The 14,317-nt window shown below is 35.9% G+C and overlaps 1 protein-coding gene across 3 annotated transcripts; it reads right to left on the bottom strand.

Annotated features, from left to right (window-relative positions):
- Positions 1-1,804: 1,804 nt before the first annotated feature.
- Positions 1,805-13,763, bottom strand: LOC121513144 (high affinity immunoglobulin epsilon receptor subunit beta-like). 3 transcript variants are annotated; one of them, XM_041792693.1, is made up of 7 exons: positions 13,727-13,763; positions 8,372-8,565; positions 7,847-7,966; positions 7,053-7,109; positions 3,857-4,054; positions 3,541-3,657; positions 1,805-2,264 (listed from the first exon to the last, which is right to left on the bottom strand). In XM_041792693.1, exons 2-7 carry the CDS (start codon positions 8,546-8,548, stop codon positions 2,199-2,201), a joined length of 735 nt encoding a protein of 244 aa, XP_041648627.1. In that variant the 5' UTR covers positions 8,549-8,565; positions 13,727-13,763; the 3' UTR covers positions 1,805-2,198. The 3 variants fall into 3 exon arrangements, with proteins under 3 accessions (XP_041648627.1, XP_041648628.1, XP_041648626.1); XM_041792694.1 differs by lacking the exon at positions 13,727-13,763 and adding an exon at positions 13,164-13,174; XM_041792692.1 differs by lacking the exon at positions 13,727-13,763 and adding an exon at positions 11,806-11,960.
- Positions 13,764-14,317: the final 554 nt, after the last annotated feature.

The following is a 14,317-nucleotide window of genomic DNA, read 5'->3' as shown; positions in this document are numbered from 1 at the left end:
CTTTGAGTTCAGTACTGCCACTGGTGGTTGGAATGCATTAGTGTGTCATCCTACTTGTTTATGGCCATTAACACCATCTATTCATCGTATAAATGTATTACATCCATACTGTAAATGTTCAAGATTTCTAAAATAAATACCACATAACCCAAGTGCATTGTGTTCGGTGCTGCCACCACTGGCCGAAAGCTGTACAACACTGGCAAGGTCATTTAAGTTCATTTCTTGCTCACATCAGTCATTAGACACAGTGGGAACCCAGCCGTAGGATTTTTTTATTAACTTTAGTGAAGTTAAGTTTTATAGTGATACTGGAATATATCATCCATTAGCGCATGTAGCAGTCCTCATAGCAGCATAGAAAGTGTTGGCCAAAATGTTTCAGGCTGTTCATAAACTGAATCACATGTACTAGAATAAGACTTACCTGTTTGTCAGAGTAAAGGGAAAAGATCTATCCAACAAAGTCTGACTGAATGTGAGTTTATGGCACAGTTAGTTTGTTTGGAAAGGGAGGAATCAACATGTTCCCAGATGGACTTCCCCTCATCTGGAAGTTAAAAAGAAAACCCAACCCCTTCTTCCTCATTTAGCTAAACCCAAGACAAATGTTAAGACTCCAGGCCAAATTTCCTCAGCAGGATTGTGACACATTTATTTACTTCCTGATTGATGTGAAAGTATTTTCAATAAAACTTTCATGGGGAATTTTTTTTTTAATTTACTTTGTTAACGTGCCCTCCATACAAGGAAAATAGCCAAAATGGAGAGATACATTATGCCTATTTTGAGTCATTTAGCAATTCAAATGAGTTATTTGTGGCTAAGCGTATGTATAGTAATCACCCACTGTTATTGACAGATGCAATATAAAATTATGTGTGGCATATTTGAAGACTTGAAGGCACCCAAACAGATGTTTTCTGGGCAGCTTAGGGCTGTGTCAAACTCAGACAGAGTAACAGTGAGCCAAAATCCTCAGGAAGAGCCACTACTGTAGATTGTTCATTTTGATTAGGGGTGAAAGATACACTGAGCAGAAACACTATTGAGGATATTTCAAAATATTTTAAGTTCTGTTTTTGCTAAGTGCCAGTTTCCTTATTTCTTAAAATCTTAAAATCTAGTTTATTCTATTTCAGTGTCATTTTGATGTTTATTGATGCTCTGTTATTAATGTTTATTTTATCTCTGTAAAGCACCTTGAACTGTGCATAAATTTTCTATACATTTTTCTTGATTCAAAAGACACTCTGTAACATGTGGGAAACTCCATTAAAAATAACAGTGATCCTAATGCATAATAGATCATTTTTAGTGTTGGCGAGCTTCATGCTATCACCCAAGAACAGAGCCCCATGGCGGGATAAAGGGGAAAGCTTTCTGGGACTCAGCCCCATCAGGGGCCCATACAGGTAAGCAAAAACGCAGTCCATCCTAAATTGAAGCTATGAAAATGATTTTTTTTTTTTTAAAGAAAAACTATCCCAAAATCGCTCACATTTTTCTTGAAAAAATATTAACTTTTTACTGGGGAATTAAGGACAAGAAAAGGTGGTGCATTTGACCACCATGTGACTGAACCACATGGTTTTATCCCCACAAAGGCAGTCCCATTATTTAATAGCCATTCCACGTACATCACAATACTTCATTGCTGTCTACAACTTAAAAAGAAGCAGCTTTTCACCCAACAGATGTGGAAAAATCAAATGCAGGTAGTTATGAAGTGATTCCATTTCTCAGTCACACTCTAAGGTGTCTTGTAAAGGACAGAGCAGAGGAACAAAGTAAATGAAACCCACAGCTTTAAGTCATTTTATTCATGTTTTTAACATGGTTTAAAATAAAACAGAAACCCCATCAGTCCATCAGTGTTACACACATGCATGGACTTCCCTTACAGTTACAAAATTACTGACCTTAAGGCACATCGCTCGACAATCATAATAAAGAGTAGCATTTAAAAAACAGAAACATAAGAAATCAAAGAGTGGCTGTTGATTATTATTCGAAGTGCTCTGAAGAATAAGTGCAAACATTCTGAAGCAACCCTCAGGAAGAGACCCAACATTTCAGCTGACTTTGTACTCACTGCATTAGCGTAATTCAAGAGTAAATACATTCAGTGGTAAAGATGCATAAGAGCTTAGGAGTAAACTTTCTCTTCAGTAATAGTGCCAAGCAGAGATTTGGATTTAAGCTGCAGGGTTACTGGTGACTTCCTCCAGCAGTGGTTTGTACTGTTCTGGGTCATCAGGGCTCTGGAAGAGAAAATCAACATCATGAAATCGCACGATGTAATCTTTATGAGAACTTTTGTTACACAGTTTAAACCAGCAATAAAGTTTTTAATTTAATTTAATTTAATTTTATTTATTCTGCACAATTATGAAATACAAAAAAGACAAAGATGACAAATTGTATGAGGTGCAGAAAGAGGCGAAAAGCCCAAAGGGCTTATTTGAAGCCTCCACCTAAAGGATATTAAAGTTACACAATATTATATGCACATATAACATGCAAAAAAGAAAAAAAAATAAACAAAAAAACAAGTTACTCAGAAGTTATGACAAACGAGCAACAAAATACATACAACAACAATTATAAAAAGGAAGAAAAGAAAAAAAAAAGATTACATAGAAAATGTGAGTGGTGTGTATGATCATGTGTGAGTTCTATGAGGGACTGTATTGCCAATGACTCCAGAGATAATGACTAAAAAACAAAAACAAAAACAAAAAAATTAAAAAATGTACACATAACTGACATGAAAAAGAGAAACTATTTCAAAACAGTTATTAAATGATCCTTTAAATATCTTTTATAACAATTTGTAGAGGAACACTTCTTGAGCAGATGAGAAAAGCTATTCCATAATTTGCTACCTCTATACCTGAATGAAAATTGACCTCTGCAAGTAAGAATTTTTGGACGATGAAGATCAGAAGAATGATGGGTAGAGTAAGAATGAACCTGTGAGTTTTAATAGCTCCTTTCACAGGTAACTCATTTTAATAGACTTTTACAGAGAGCAGTTCTAACTCTAAAGGCATAAACCAGTTCACATCACAAAAACAACCTTATTTCCATTGTTGGCTACTCTTTAAAATTTTAATGGAGGTACTGTTAAGTCTGAAGTAAGCTGCAAGTCTGAATGCAAAAGGACAAACTTTTCACCCAGACTTTACCTACATCTCCACCAGACCCTGTAGACTTTTACATGAAGTCACGCCGAGCTGATGTGAGAGTGCAGCAGGAAATACGTAGGAAAAATAACAGAGACAGGTACAGGCAGTGCTGCAGTAAATGCAGTTAATTGTAATGTGGACAAACATTTATGCAACAAAAGAACTGTTCAAATATAAAAATTTTGCTTGAAAACAAATTCAGGATAAATAAACATCAAAGGCAATGTGCCTTCTAAAACTCAGGACCTCTCACCTCTAATGCTTCACAAAAAAAATGAGAGCATGTTTGTACAGCCAGTATTCCCTGTGTTAACAAGTTAAACAGTGAGATATGATGTGTAGACTCTACCTTGTTCTCTGTCTTCTGCTTTAGAGCTTTGATCCCCAAAACAGCAGAACTGATGGTGACACAGAGCTCCAGGACTGCCAGGACGATCAGCACAGCATTGATGCTCCTTAAAATCATCTGATCAGACACAAAAGAAATGATGTGACCTTTAAAATCACTCCTTTTAAAAGTTTTTCATAGTTAATTTGTTGTTAGTCTGTATGATAATCCCTGATCCAACTTTAAAGCTGAAATCTAACCATTAAAATAATTTTTCCATTCCTCAGCTACACAGGGTGTGTTTTCACTCACTAAATACCATTTTTTAAACACATACCAGAAGCAGATCTTGTGTCTCCAGGCATTTGGTCATTTCTTCAGGTGAAGGTGTCACCCTGCGGTCATATCTGTAGTCCCAATCATAATCATGACACATCCACCACAAATAAATTTTTAAGACATTGATGATGTAGAGAACGATGGCTGTGATGGCAAAGGCAACTCCTGATAGATTCAAGGCCACACTGAGGATGACCTGCAAAAAGAAAAAATACATAATTTATTCAAAACCAAACACACCAGAAACACTGCTGAGGGATATGTGAGAATGCACAAAGTGCAGACTAGGAATGGGTGGTCCATGGCACCTACTAGTGTATTCATTTTCTGCTTTTTTGTTAAAGTGTTATAAGTGTGAAATTCAATAAATGAATTTGATGCGGATCTCAATACAACCCATGAGTAATTGTGTTTACTTATTGTGATCTCAATTTCAATTGAGAATAATCGTGATAATTTTTTCTCAAACAGTGTAAAATAAAACACTGCTGAGGGAAAAGTAACAATGCACAAAGTGCAGAGTAGGGGTGAGTGATCCATGGTGCCTACTAGTGCTGAGGTTTTATCTTTATTCTGATTTTGGCATCCAACAGACATGATAACAACATAACTGAGTTTAAATGATTTCTGCATTGCATGCGGGCTCACAGTTGTTTTTAACCCATACACTATTATTTTTAGATATTTAAATTTTTCCCATTTATCTAAATTCATTTTCTGCTTTTTAGTCAAAGTGTTAAAGGTGTTAAAATTCAATAAATGCATTTGATGCAGATCTTATAAAACCCATGAGTAATTGTGTTAAACTATTGTGATCTCAATTTCAATTAAAAATAATTATGATAATTTTTTTTCTTAACATCAAAACAGCAGCAGCACTAGCACCCATGTACAGTAAATGCTTTCTTTTCACTGTGACACTGCACAGATATTTCCTGACTTTGCACTTTTTTTACAACAATAATTTGAAGGGGAGATTTGTGTAAACTAGCAGTTGTGTGAAGGAACAGATTTCTATTTCAATTTTTTTCTGAAATATGACTTTTTGTCCATCATATCTTGTTTTTTGTCAACTCTGTCAGACACACTAACATGCACTTAGTCAAGGTGAATATCAAGTTTTCAGGTATCTAATACTGGTATTCAGTAGGGGTGTAATCATCCATCGATGTATATCAATTAGGGGTGTGACGAGACTCTTATCTCACGAGACGAGACAAGATTTTACACTTTTTTTAATTTTGGAAAAAAATAGATGGGTGGATAATATGAACTTTATACAACTGAAAGTCATAATTGCAAAGCATTCAGGTCTATTCAGAAATGTTTAAACTAACTTCTCTTGTACTGAATAGGCTATTAGTGCTTACAAACAGTTTATCTTGTCTAACTCTGACTCAAACCGTACATTTTAATGCTCTTCAAATCAAATCTTTCATTGTAATAGTCCACCAAATTTTTATTTTACTACACTATACACTCACTGGCACAATTACAATAATTATAATAAAAGCATTTAGATTATTTTGAAAGTACTTTAAACACTGTTTACAACAGACTGAGATATAAAAAGCTGCATCAGTAAAATCAAACTATTTCTCATCCTCTTTAAGGACATCCATATTTAAAACACTCAGAAGAAATATTCCTGTCAATAATACATTTGCTGTAATGTAGAGAAATAGATTATTTGATCGTTTTTGTGCGCTTTTTGTTCATATGAGCTTTGACAGTGTTGGACATGACGCACAGATGAGCATGTGTGCGTTGGTGAGCGAGTGTGTGTCTCTGCTCTGCCTGTCAGACAACAAGCAGGGCACGTTTAAATAGGGCTAAAACTGTGGTTTTTGGAGCTAACAATAGACTCTATGGCGCTGAAAAAAGAGTTTGTTTCGCTAAGTTTACCGCTGAAGTATAAAACCGCCTGTTGCGCTGCTTATGTTAATCTTCTGATTGATGATACGTGCAGCCAACAGCTGATGGATGTATGGCTGACAGACAGTGAGACAAGAAGGAGACATGACAAAGAAACGCGGAAACAGTTACAACCCAAGTTGTAACCCAAGTTACAAACTCACAGATACCGGCACTAAGATCGAGTCTGTGTGCATACACAAACTAATTTAACACTATATTCCCCTTATGGAGACGGCACAGCAGCAACATTTCATCATTTTGGACCGTTATGATGAACTTATTACGCATTGGCAGATCATGTGCAACCCCAAGAAGCGCAAGCGGAGGGGACGGAGCATGATCTGAATAGGTCACGGATCAGCTCCGTTTCTTCTTTAGCTCTCCTACCAACAGTTTTAAAGTGTCCAGGCCATCTTTGTGATCTTTTATGACTTCCAGTTATGATTTTTCCTCGATGAGAAATCTCGTGACGTTTCGATCTCACGAGATCTCCCCTCATATCAATACATCCAACCTGTTAATTAATTATCCAATCAAATCAGTAGAACACCAAAACATCGATCTACACCTTAAAGCTACGCTTTGATTTTGATCAATCATGGAGCGATTTTTATGCCGATTAGCTTCAGTAAAAAGAAGTAAATGAATTGCTTAAAAACAGAGAAACAACTGATCTAAAACTTGATATTAACAAAACTTTTCAAAATTAATTCAGCTTCACATCCTTAAGTGATGAGCTCAGCTGACGAGAGCCTTCAGGCTCTGCTTTGTGTACTAAAATCAGGTCCATTATAAATGTCAGGAAACTCAATTTATGACCACATGTACCTGTAGTCAGTGGTTTCAGACTGTGTTCCCACTCAGCCTGACTGAGCATTTGGATTGTGGCTCTTGCAAAGGTATTTTTTTACCTCCGCCAAGGAGGTTATGTGATTGGCAGGGTTTGTTAGTTAGTTTGTTTGTTAGCAGCATAACTCAAAAGGTTATGGACGGATGTTGATGAAATTTTCAGGAAATGTCAGAAATGGCATAGAACTGATTAGATTTTGGGAGTGATCTGGATCACTGTCTGGATCCAGGAATTTTTTAAAGGATTCTGTATTATTTCGAGATAGGGCTAATGGCGGAGGTCTGCCCTCTCCAAGTGCTTTTCTAGTTTCAACAATTTGGCTCATTGTTTAGCAGGGTTGAGTAACACTGATTTATACAAAACAAGAATAACAGTTGAACATCAAATGAAAGCTCAAATGAAGATGTTATAAAGCTGTACTACTCACCAGACATGGACTTGAGAACTTCTCAGACAAAATGTTCATGATGCCGAACAAAATAAACTAAAGAAGAGACAAAAAAGAAAATAATTTAACCTTTCACCTTTTCACACCAAGGCTGAGAACCATGAGCCATTACTATTGTCCTCAACTTAAGTATTTCATGAAGCAAGGGTAACACTCATGCACCAGGGTAAGCAATTTAATAATGAGACTTATTAATGTCAACTGACAACTAAGACATTAAAGAAACATTGAGGAGCTGTTTTTGGGTTGACCTGTGCCTATAAGAAATATGTCTTCGTTCTGTTTTTAGTCAAGTATTCACAACCATAAAAAAACATGTACACTCGGATGTAAGACAGGGAAATATACAGAAGGCAAATCTTGTAATCAGTAAAAAAAAAAAAAAAAAAAAAAAACTACTTTTAATGAGATGGGGAAAAAACAAATCTGCACTGTTTCAGAAATATGCCAGATCATTAAAAAAAACCCTCTTGACATATTCTTGAAAATCGTTTTCAAAGCTGCTCAGAGGGTTAGTGAACTATCTCTGGTGTTTTAATCTTAATATCAATGTCAACATGCTAACGCAGAGCAGGTCCTGTCCTGTATGAACAAGCCATAATACCCCAGAATCACTGCAAACCCCCCAATGAAATTGCAGAGTTCCTAATTCTAGCTTCACAAAAGACTTGGAGTTATTCAGAAACACAAACCAGACTTAAATTAGAATTATGGAAAATGTTGGCTAATAAGCAAAATAACCAAAAAAACAAATAACATGTTGGTTTGCTTACCAGTACTCCCATCCAAATAGGATACTTGCTCTCATCCATCTGCCACGAAGAGCCATAACCACTATTGAGGAGGATTGCTCCAAGGCCAATGTTCAGCAAACCAACCATAATATGCAGGGCCTGAAGAGGAGCAAACACAGTGTGAACAACATGTACCTGTACAATTTTACTATACTTACCATGTGCAATGGTTTGAGTACATTACAGATCAGAGCTGTGGTGCAGAGAGTACTTTAAAAAGAACCTCTTTCTCTAAGTTTCATTGTCTTTACCCGAAGATCCTAAAGGTACAGAGCCCCGACAGTATTATGAAAACACTCTTTTAAAACAAGACTCCAACGTGATTATGACAACAACATACAACTGTTAGGAAAGAGAATGAAAAATTCAGTTGGATTAACATTTTGCTTGAGCTAATGTTTCTCTGGAAACAACCTTCATAAACCTTCATAAAAGGTTAAACCAGACCTGTATGGAAGAAGAAAAACGTATTTAAAAGCTGCTGAGTTGTACATAAACACTCACCCCCAGGACTGACTGAGAAGTTCCCTGAAACTTCTTCAGGCGCTGAGACACAGAGCAGCAGACAGGGCTGTAGCAGAGGCCTTTGAGGATTTGGCATATTGGAGGTAAAGAACTTTGGGGGTCCGAGGTCAAAGTGAACACAGTGACCCCGTCACTTCTGGTCATGGTCACAGACATCCTGCTGATCCTGTCGACTGAAAAGAAGAAAAATGCAAAATCAGATTATGGCTACTGTTTCTTACTCTCTGACTTAAAAACAAACACTGAGTATTAACATTAAAGTACACAGTATTTATTATTTTCATTTCCTCTTTGGTCACCAACATTACTGTCAAGTGACTTCCTTTAAACTGCCACTGCGTGGCAAGTGAAGCAAAGCTACGTCATTTCTCTAAAACACTGATTGTATTCTATTTCCACAAACAGAAAAAAGGTGTCATAAAGCTAATCTTTGAAAATTTTATATTTAATGTGGAAGTGATTTTCTCAACCAGTCAGAGTTTTGGGTCAGTTCTGTTCCCAAAGAGGACCTACAGTATAAGCCTGACTGGATGTTTAAAGACTCTCAACATCACCATGTAACTTTGCAAAAATCATGCATGTATTGTCTCAAGGATTATTGCTTGGAAAGATTTTAGTTCTTATGGGCTGACCTTTCAGTTTATCATCATCATACTGCACAATAAGTGTTCAAAGACGCCTTTTTTGTTTTCAAAAATACTGCTGCATTTGTGATGACATATGTTTAGGCCTCTGCAGTGGCATCCATTCAGAGCCTTGGATATAATTTGTTGTGGTGATTTGCTTTGTCAATTAACAAAAAAACCTAAAACTCAAAACTCAAACTGAGCACTGTTGAATAGCAGGATCAAAATGTCAATGTCCAAGCAAAAATATACTTAAAAAGAATGTATTTAACAAGTTTTTTCAGCAAACTTTGTGGTGTTCTTCTTGCCATCTTAGTAAAGAAAACATATTACTTTCCCCCACCCATCCTATCATGTCTGTCCATAATATAGATTCTACCTGGTGCCAAAAACAGATTGTATCAAAATACAAGCATTAAAAATAACAAAACTGCCATAAACCACAAAAATACCAACATCAAACTCAATACAGCCACTATAGCTATATATATATATATATATATGAAAAATACAGCCTGTTATTTAAAGCAAATATAACCAAATATTCACAGCCAATATAGCCTGCTTTTTATGGCAAATATACCCTGATATTTACAACCAACATAGCCCTATATTTACAGCCAATGTAGCCTGATATTGGCAGCCAATATAGCTCAACATTTGCAGAAAATATAGCCTAATATTTGCATCCAACACAGCATTATTTTTATAGCAGAGAGAGCCTGATTATTTTAGCTAAAATAGCCAAATATTAATGGCCAACAAAGCCTGTCATTTATAGCTAATAAAGCCCCATATTTGCAGCAAATATAGCCTGATATTTGTGGTAAATATAGCCCCATATTTACAACCAATATAGTCTGATGGTGGAAGCCAATATAGCCCAAAATTTACAGAAAATATAGCCCAATATCCATAGTCAATATAGCCCACTATTTGCAGCCAATATAGCATTATTTTTCAAGCAGATAAAGCCTGATATTTAAAGCCAATAGAGCCTGATATTTACAGTAAATATAGCCTGATATTCAAAGTCAACATGACCTGATGTTTACAGCCAAAGTAGCCCGACATTTATAGGCAATACTGCCAAATATTTAAGACCAGTGTTGTTCGATATATGCAGCCACCATAGCCAATATAGCCTGATACTTACAGATGATATTTTAGCTGTATCATATTTGACAGTGCTAATAATGACCTTTTAAAACATACATCATGCTGGCTGGTGCCATGTCAATAACATAGCTCATCCCTTTTACTTAGTTATTATCCAAAAACGATGTAGGAAGCATGGAAGTTTGGAAGAGCCAGTGGACATCATCTCTACTCTCAAGAGGAGACTGGCTCACACTTGCAATGGAGCATCTCTTAGTTTTAATACTGTAGGCTTAGACTGCCAGAGGACTAAATGAACACAGACCTCTATCCATTTACATCTGCATTCATTCATGCCACTAGCTCTTGTTGCTCTCAGATGGTTTGTGGGTCGCTGTGTGTGGAAGAATACCAGCTGTCAAACTTCAATCTCACTGCTACTTTTAATTTCATATGCTATTTTTGGTTATCATTAAAACTAGTTACTTGAAAAACTCATATTTATCAACAGTGTGACTGCCGTTGTGATAATTTAACCTGATTATTATTCTTGTGGCAATACTATTATCTGTCTCTGATGAGGAGTCATGCCTGTGCTTATTGTTTTGTTGGTTAAATTTGTTTGTCGGTAGCTTAAATTCAAGTAATACATGAAAATATATTTTATACCATGGTCTTGAGTGAACGATCCCAATGTTGTCTTTACCTGTATCTCCCACACCCCTTCAACACCTGCTTCCTGTTCACCACTTTTTTTTTTACTGCACACATCTTCAAGACACTTCAGGAACGACAAAACGATCAATTTAAACCTAAAACCACTGTTTTCGTTATGGTTGCTTTATTATAATGAGACAAGTGAACTAATAAAGCAACATAAATGTATGTTGTGAAATATTAACATCACTGAGCATTAAACCAGTTGTAGTTATCACACCCCTTTCTTACTTATCTAAAGAAGTAAAATAAACAGTTTAATGCATTAAGAACTTATACAAACTCTTGTTCCTAGGTCTTCCGTGTCCTACAGAGAAATACGGTCGATTTTAAACTGAAGAACCTCTACTTAAGCAGATAAACTGTATGTTTTTCATAAAAATCTAACACCTACGCAACCACATACCGAGATGCCTTTCTTCTTCGCGGGCTAGAATGCAGCTGTGTCGGTAGCTTTGTGCTCAGTGCTGCCACTGGTGGTCGGAATGCATTAGCATGTCATCCTACTTTGTTTTGGCCATTAACACCATTCAGATAGTCTTCGCTGGTAAACAGCTAATAATGCTACAGCCATAAATCTATTCATTGTGTAAATGTATTACATTTGTATTTCTAGGTCGTAACGTTACTGTTGTAATAGCAGAGCTTCCTAACAAGCGGTTAGCAAGCTAACAACTCTGACGTCAGTGTGCTGGATGAGTTCACGAAACCTGATGTAGCTAAGTAGTGTTTTTAACCTTTAATACTGCCCGAATTTAAAACGTTTTTATCCAAGCATGCTACCAAAAAGCTTAACCTATCTCAAAGGCTTCATATGTCATCCGTTAGATATCTTAAATGACACGGGACGGTTATGATAGGAGTTCGCACCAGCACCACTGAACCACTGTAGGCTATATTAATAATAGCATACCGTCTGGATAACCGTGGACTTCGTTACAGTAAAACTTAATCAAGCACTCAAAGACTTACCGGTTTGTTTCTGTAAAAGAATTATGGAAGTCCAAACGATACGCACTATGATTGTTGTGTGTTTTTAGGGGGAGGAGTGAAGCTCTTCCCAGAAGTACTTCCCCCACAGTGATACAGGCTGTAAACCACACTTTAACCTCTCAGTGTCTACCGGTTATCAAAAGGTAAAAAGCAATGCCATGCTTTGCTTTGACTGTGTTTGAGTCTTAAAAAGAAGCAGTTAAAGAAATTCCCAACATTAAAAAATCTAGTAAAATGGGATTTTCCATCTGAATTTATCAAATATTTCCTACGGAAGCCCAAGCAAACAAAACGAATTGTTACGGTTCTTGTTTCAGATTGCCATAATTAAATGAATAAGTCGAAATTATAATGTAAAGAATCTAATTTATAGGAGAAAAAGTCAAGATTATGATCTTGTGCACCCTAATATGAGAATTAAAAGCTGTAATTGTGATATTCAAAGTTATAGTCAAGTTATAAGATTGGTTTATCTTATAATTTTGACTTTCAGTCTCATAATTATGGACTTTGACCTCTTAATTTAGATTTTATCTCATAATTATGTGTTCTTTTATCTCATTGTTATTCACTTTAGCTCATAATTTGAGTATTTTATTACATAATTATGTTTTTTAATAAAAATTATGGTTTTTAATCTTATGACCACAGCGTTTTTGTCCCTTAATTTAAAGGTTTCATTTCTTTATTATGTTGCTTATTTTTACCCATAATTGTGAGGTTTTTTAAATTCTCTTAATTAGGAATTTATATCCAATAATTTTGACTTTTTGTTTTATAATTCTGTTTTTTCTCATTATCTGGACTCTTATGACAAATTTTGGACTTTTTAGTTCATTATTTCAATCTTTATGTCATAATAAGGACTTTTATTGCATAATTTTGACTTTAGTGTCATATTTTTTTTTAACTTAACCTTTATTAAACCAAGAAAACCTAAAATTGAAAAAAAAAATTCAAGAGTGTTCTGGCCAAGACAGCAGCAAACAGAGTTCCAGACAAAGAGCAGTCATTCACAGCAAACATAATAAACTCTAAGTGCATCAAGAGATGCAAAGTACTGCAAACACAAACAGTGTTTCAGCGTAGTCCATACCTTTAAATGAGTCATTTGAACTAAAGCTATGGTTAAAGGACAAATTACAAAAACTTTATCAAATTCCTTCCTTTGGTAGGTGTATCAACAAATGATCATCAACAAACTTATACAAACTCTTGTTCCTAGGTCTTCCGTGTCCTACAGAGAAATACGGTCGATTTTAAACTGAAGAACCCTCTACTTAAGCAGATAAACTGTATGTTTTTCATAAAAATCTAACACCTACGCAACCACATACCGAGATGCCTTTCTTCTTCGCGGGCTAGAATGCAGCTGTGTCGGTAGCTTTGTGCTCAGTGCTGCCACTGGTGGTCGGAATGCATTAGCATGTCATCCTACTTGGTTTTGGCCATTAACACCATTCAGATAGTCTTCGCTGGTAAACAGCTAATAATGCTACAGCCATAAATCTATTCATTGTGTAAATGTAATTCATTTGTATTTCTAGGTCGTAACGTAACTGTTGTAATAGCAGAGCTTCCTAACAAGCGGTTAGCAAGCTAACAACTCTGACGTCAGTGTGCTGGATGAGTTCACGAAACCTGATGTAGCTAAGTAGTGTTTTTAACCTTTAATACTGCCCGAATTTAAAACGTTTTTATCCAAGCATGCTACCAAAAAACTTTACCTATCTCAAAGGCTTCATATGTCATCCGTTAGATATCTTAAATGACACGGGACGGTTATGATAGGAGTTCGCCCCAGCACCACTGAACCACTGTAGGCTATATTAATAATAGCATACCGTCTGGATAACCGGGAACGTTACAGTAAAACTTAATCAAGCACCCAAAGATTTACCGGTTTGTTTCTGTAAAAGACTTATGGAAGTCCAAACGATACGCACTATGATTGTTTTGTGTGTGTGTGTGTGTGTGTGTGTGTGTTTTCTTTCTTTTTTTTTAAAGGGGAGGAGTGAAGTACTTTCCCTACATTGATTTAGGCTGTAAACCAAACCCTAACCTCTCAGTGTCTACCGGTTGTCAAAAGGCAAAAAGCAATGCTATGCTTTGCTTTGGCTGAGTTTTAGTCTTAAAAAGGTGAAGTGGCTAGCAAGAGCTTTTGAAGCAATTCCCAACATTAAAACATCTAGTTCAGTGTGAATTTGTGAAATACCTCCTACGGAAGCCCATTTCCACCACTTGAAAAGCAAATAATACGTATTGTTACAGTTATTGTGAAGATTATGTTTTATAGCTCGCCACAGTTGATTGAATAAGTCAAAATTATAACATAAAGAGTCTAATTTGTAAGATAAAAAGTCAAAATTATGAGACATTAGGTCAAAATTATGAGCTTGTACAGCCTAATATGAGATTTAAAAGCTGAAATTGTGATATTCAAAGTCAGAGTCAAGTTAAAAGTTTGGTAAATCTTATGATTTTGACTTTA

This window comes from Cheilinus undulatus, linkage group 8 (genome assembly GCF_018320785.1).
Source record: "Cheilinus undulatus linkage group 8, ASM1832078v1, whole genome shotgun sequence".
NCBI lineage: Eukaryota > Metazoa > Chordata > Actinopteri > Labriformes > Labridae > Cheilinus > Cheilinus undulatus.
This window is presented reverse-complemented; position numbering and strand designations above follow the sequence as displayed.